Source organism: Prunus mume, linkage group LG7, assembly GCF_029339155.1.
Source record: "Prunus mume cultivar Tortuosa linkage group LG7, ASM2933915v1, whole genome shotgun sequence".
Classification (NCBI taxonomy): Eukaryota; Viridiplantae; Streptophyta; class Magnoliopsida; order Rosales; family Rosaceae; genus Prunus; species Prunus mume.
In genome coordinates, this window is record NC_142704.1 from 11,642,977 (window position 1) to 11,648,797 (window position 5,821).

Consider the following 5,821-nt stretch of genomic DNA (forward strand, 5'->3'; position numbering starts at 1 on the left):
TAGACTAGAAAGCGAATATAGTGCGTCTCTTCTTTCAGTCACTTTAACTATTTGGCGGGGCCATCAGATCCATGCCCAGTCGTTTTCAGCTCACCAAGTGTTGTTTTCGGTCCTTTTAATTTCATTTCTTAAACTCAATTGTTATTACACCGGATTGCTATTGCACCCAATCTTAAAAGTTGACAACTCAGAGTTTCCTTTTTCTCTATAATTTTATCTTTTATGTGCTTCTTACTCAATTAAGTAGAAATTTTTTTTCCAATGAATATTTAAACAGAATTGTTTTTTCTTTTAATACAAGAGAGGTAATATAAGATAATATGTTTATAACTATATATTTTTTTATGTGCTTGTTGCTGAATTATAGATTTTAGTCATTTTTTAAGTTGAGTGTGATTCTCTCCACATCAATTCAACATGTTATGTTTGATCACTAGAGAAGATGTACCCATATTTAGTACATAATTGCTTTGTATTTTTGTTTGTTCATAAATAATAACTATAGCTTATTCTATAAAAAAAAAAAAAATTATGATAATCTATTTATGTCACTCCAAGAAAGATGTTAAATCCTGTGTGGCACTTTTGTTGGGAAAAATGGCAAAAAATAAAAAAGCCAATAAATTTGGCAGTCCCAAGATCTGACTTTTCCCACCCTTATATAAATAAAATGGGCAAAAATAACACTCAATATTTTTTACTATGAAAATAATGGGAATACACTTATAATCTCACAAAACACCGGTGGTTAAACTCTCTTGGTTTTTCTTTCTCACACAAATGAGGTTTTTTTATCTCTTAAAACTCTCTAAACTTTTTGGTTTTCTCATTTTCTCTTCCATTCGTTTTCTTCAAATTCTCCAGTCCTTTCTTTCATTTTATTTTACTATTTATTTTACTTCTTTTTCTCTCCTCCACTAATGAGAGAAACTCATCAACTTTTAATTCGTTACAAAAGTAAAGATTTGCTTCAACCGAATTGTTATAGTCTATGTGGAACGGCGTGTGAAACCTCTAATGAGTGTTAGAGACGTCTTTGATTATTTTATTATTTCTTTGCCCATCTAGTTTTTGCTTTATTCTTTTATTAAATACTTATCTTTATTTTTTCTCCTTATTGTTATTATCTATATATATAAAGTAAAAAGTAGATAATGATGAAACATTCAAAATACCAGAAAATACCTTTGATTAATGCAAATATTAAGAATTGAAATTATTAATTAAATGAAGATAATATGGTAAATTCACACATTTCATATTAAAAAAATTAAAATTAAAAGAAAAATCAGATAATGAATCCTATTTTTATGGAACACAACTACTCATTATTTTTTTTAATTCTAAAATAAATTTTAATTTTTTTTTTAAAAAGCCTCTCACAAGCGTGAAAGCGCGTGCACATAGACTAATTTGCTTTATATGCTCTGTCATTGTTTGCTTTCATTTTTTTTTCCCTTTTTTCTCTTGTCACTTGACACTACAATATCATTGAATTTTTTTACCATTGAAAATTTATGTTGATCTTTTTCAACTTTTTTCCTCCTATTGTTAACGCTACATTTTTATTTTATTTTATAAACACACAACTTTTTATTTTTCAATTAAAAATTATCATCAACCAACATGGAGATGGATATTTCTTTTGTTTAATTATATTTACGTTACATTTTATAATTAATTTATAAGTATTTTAACTTGATTAATAAATTATTCTTAATAGTAAACTATAAAAATACATTCATTTAAGTCAACACGTGTAGTAAAATAATATTTTAATTTGACATATCATGTGGAGTGTAAAACTATACAGGATGTCAAATTGCCATATCAGCCATGAAATTTAAATTTAATATTTGGTTTTTGACATCTTCCTTAGAAATGCTCTAAGCTTTTAGTTTTTTTCCCCCCATAATTAAAAAGAAAAAAGAAGTATTTTCACGAACACCGTATCATGGGGGATTGAACCTGCATGGCATGCCAACAATTTTACCACAAAAAGTCATAATGCAAAAAGTGATTTTTGGTCTTTATAATTTAATGGTTTCACTATTTTGGTATCGTAGTTTCAATTTAATCAATTTTATCCGTGTAGTTTTCAAGTCCAAGTAATTCAAGGACATTTGTCAATTTCTGTCAAATTCCTCTAGCTTTTGTTACTTTTTAAAAGTGTGCTCTTCACGTGGAGGGGTATTTTGTTCCACTCGTGCCATAACAAATTAGCTCTCGTCCTATTCCACATCAAACCCGAATTGGGGATTTGGTGATTAGGGTTCTTAAAATATTCTGTTTTATGTGTTTGAATTTGGTTCAATAGATAAAAAAGAGTAGCGATGGCGAGAGGGTCCCGCAATACCAAGATGTTCATTCAATGCAGATGAAGTCATCAATGGCAACCGGAAAACGACAGGAACCCCGATATAATTAGCTGTCGTTATCTGAGCCATCGACCAACCAATAGACAACACGGGCCGACGCATATCAAATGCATACTCCTTTATCTTAATTCCTGAATAGGACTTGCTCGTGTTCCATGCGCCGTATGATATATATAAATATGTGGTTGGCTTCTTGTTGGTAACTTGAGTTTTTCTGCAACCATATTCAAGCATTTATTACCAGAGTCTATGAGGAGGAGGAATTCTGAATTTTTATGTCCTTCATTTGATTTATTTCTTGAAGAAAAAAATATTTGGGAAATTTCAAATAGCAAATAGCTTGGTAGGTACTCTGCTCTTCTCTTCTCTGCTGCGTCTGCAGATTCATAGGTATATATCATCATATGTTCTTCAATTCCTCTCTCAAAAATGGCATTTTAATTAGGATTGTCTTTTTGTTTTTCTTATTTTATGTTTGCAGAGGAGAAGAGGTAAATAAAGCTCATTTCCAGCTCCAGAGCAGAGTGGTGAAGGGAGGGATAATAATAACAAGTATAATTCAGGTTCAGCAAGGATGGAGGTTTTGCAGCTCTTCATCACCGCATCAATTCCGGTGTTGAAAGTGCTCTTGATCACTGCGCTTGGCTCATATCTTGCGCTTGATAGCGTCAACATTCTCGGGGAAGACACTAGGAAGCACTTAAACACTGTAACTTCTTATTTCATTCATGCAATTTTCATTTAGCATCTTTGTCCAAATAGATTCTGTGGCTACCTTAGATTGTGTTGGATGCTAAAATCATAGAATTTTTTTTGTATGGTTTCACTGTTTCTACATACGTAAGTGTGTTTTTTTCATCAACAGGTTGTATTTTACGTATTGAATCCTGCCCTGGTGAGCAGCAACCTTGCACGGACAATAACATATGAAAGCATAGTTAAGCTGTGAGTTAAAATTAATTTCAATATGGTTAATGCAACAGTTTGTTTCATGTGGGCAGATTTATTGCTCAAGCTGTATTGGTTAAAACATTAAAACAAGTTTGATATGATTGAATGTGTATATATTTGTATGTGTAGGTGGTTCATGCCGGTGAATATCCTCATCACATTTATTGTTGGTTCGATACTAGGATGGATACTCCTCCTGCTAACAAGACCTCCTGCACATCTGCGAGGCCTCGTCTTGGGTTGCTGTGCTGCAGGTAAACACATATTTAAGCATATATGTGTTTAATTGAACATTTTGTTCCCCTGAATTGCCTTCTAATTTTTATTTATTCTTTCTAAATCACTGATGAAATATACCTTGTTTCTCCTGAGTTGATTTAAACAGGAAATTTGGGGAACTTGCTCCTCATTATAGTCCCAGCTGTTTGCAAAGAAAAAGGGAGCCCATTTGGAGCTCCTGATGTCTGTCGTACTTATGGATTGGCTTATGCTTCACTTTCAATGGCGGTACATTTTTTCTTCTTCTGCTAATATTTTTGATCTCGAACTTCCTTTATCTAGTTTTGTATTACTCGAAGTACGGAATTATGGGGAGCATGCTCAAGATAAGTTTTGATAGTTTACCACCATTCTTTCGGACTATGTTCTCTCACATGTGATTGCAAATCACTGGTTGTTGAAGTCGAGATCAATCTTCGATACCATGATAAGTTTAGGCCAGATCTTAAATGGCTGAATTTAAGAGATTACTTCAAGCACGAGCTTTCAGTGTATAATATGACAGGCACAATCCAATTCTGGACAAGCATGCATATGTGTTTTGTGAACAGTCTCTTTTTCAGTGCATTCTCTTGAAATATTTTCTTTTTATTTAGTACAATCTGCCTTGTTCATACAATTGGTTTTGCTCTTCAGATAGGAGCCATTTATTTGTGGTCCTATGTGTATAATATTGTGCGGATATCTGCAAAGAGAGGCACCCAAGATTCAACCCAGTCTCTGGTGAGATCCTTCACACCGAACGAAATAAGTTGCACTGAGCCTCTGCTTTCTTCAAAGGAATCTGAGGTAGTGGAGGACAATGCCAATCATTATGCACTGCCCTGCACTATATCTGAGGAAAACGCTAAGGTTGCTAACTCCATCAATTTACCATGTTTTTCCACTTTGTCTACGTATTTCCAACTATTTAAGATATTCTTTATGAAGAGAATGTTTCTTGTTTGAATGTATGATCCGCAGTATGCCAATATAACGTCGCCCTTTTCTGTTTGTTTTTTTTTCCTTTTTCAATTTCTGATCAATGTTGTTTGTCATGGCAGATGACAACTTCTGGTAAAATAAAGCAACGTATAATGATTGTGTTTGGAAAGCTCAATCTGAAAACAATATTTGCCCCTTCTACTACTGGCGCAGTATGTCCTTCCAGCACTTAATGCACGTACATCTTGATGCACAGTTAGTTCTGTTTTATTGACACATTGACCAAACTCAGCTTCTTTTTTTCTTTTATAGATTGTTGGTTTTTCAATCGGACTCATCCCTCAGATTCGAAAAGCACTGATAGGAGATGGTGCTCCTCTACGGGTGGTTCAAGACACTGCTGCTTTGTTGGGGTATAAAACCTATGCCCATACTGTAACCAACGCTGGTGATTTATCCGTGTTCTTCGCACTTATTAGTCTTTTAACTTCTTCTTTATGATTGCAGAGATGGAGCTATCCCAACTCTCACTTTGATAATAGGAGGAAACCTACTTAAAGGTAATATAACTCCTAAAAGCTCCACCTTTTTCCATTTTCATATTTATTTTTCAGTTTTTACTTACTTCACTTTGTTCTCTCAGGTTTGAGAGGGCCAGGGATGCAGAAATCTCTGGTTGTTGGCATCATCATTGTTCGTTATGTTGCCCTGCCTCTTATAGGAATATTGGTTGTTAAAGGTGCACTCAAATTAGGGTTGGTGCACTCTGATCCATTGTATCTGTTCGTTCTTTTGCTTCAGTTTTCACTCCCACCAGCGATGAACATAGGTATGCTACGCTCTTCTGATGTTATTTTTCCTGCAAATTACAATTTGCCCCACTGGTTATTTCTCATAATCAACAGACATTCTTTTTCCTAACAAATTGATTGTGTTGTTTCCCTTTACAATATGTTTTATCTTCCTTATGTATGGCAGGAACAATGACTCAGTTGTTCGGAGCAGGAGAAAAGGAATGTTCAGTTATCATGCTGTGGACTTATGCTTTCGCTTCAGTATCGCTTACTTTTTGGTCCGCCTTTTTCATGTGGCTTGTGGCCCGAGTGTGAAACAGCTACAAAGCATCCTCCATTGAAGCAAAATTTTACATCCATCTTCTAATAGAATTGTTGGCAATTTGTGAACAAGGAAAAACAAACTTACTTGCAAATTGTAAACAAAGGCAACTTTTAATCTTGTACTCAGATTATTAGAATTAAATGCAAAGTTGAGCAATCCACTTCCGCAAA

General features: G+C 33.9%; 1 protein-coding gene across 2 annotated transcripts; it reads left to right on the plus strand.

Annotated features, from left to right (window-relative positions):
• The first annotated feature begins 2,201 nt into the window (after window positions 1-2,201).
• LOC103336618 (protein PIN-LIKES 3-like) lies at window positions 2,202-5,821 on the plus strand. 2 transcript variants are annotated; one of them, XM_008239680.3, is made up of 11 exons: window positions 2,202-2,768; window positions 2,860-3,087; window positions 3,244-3,323; window positions 3,459-3,583; window positions 3,715-3,836; window positions 4,245-4,460; window positions 4,652-4,744; window positions 4,845-4,945; window positions 5,040-5,092; window positions 5,176-5,361; window positions 5,511-5,821. In XM_008239680.3, exons 2-11 carry the CDS (start codon window positions 2,953-2,955, stop codon window positions 5,639-5,641), a joined length of 1,242 nt encoding a protein of 413 aa, XP_008237902.1. In that variant the 5' UTR covers window positions 2,202-2,768; window positions 2,860-2,952; the 3' UTR covers window positions 5,642-5,821. The 2 variants fall into 2 exon arrangements, with proteins under 2 accessions (XP_008237902.1, XP_008237903.1); XM_008239681.3 differs by having other exon boundaries at window positions 2,357-2,721.

Coding starts and splice junctions, on each gene's coding strand:
- LOC103336618 (XM_008239680.3), top strand. CDS start 2,953: ATGGAGGTTTTGCAGCTCTTCATCACCGCATCAATTCCGGTGTTGAAA. Junction 3,324..3,458: donor TATGAAAGCATAGTTAAGCT/GTGAGTTAAAAT, acceptor TTGTATGTGTAG/GTGGTTCATGCCGGTGAATA. Junction 4,461..4,651: donor TATCTGAGGAAAACGCTAAG/GTTGCTAACTCC, acceptor TTGTCATGGCAG/ATGACAACTTCTGGTAAAAT.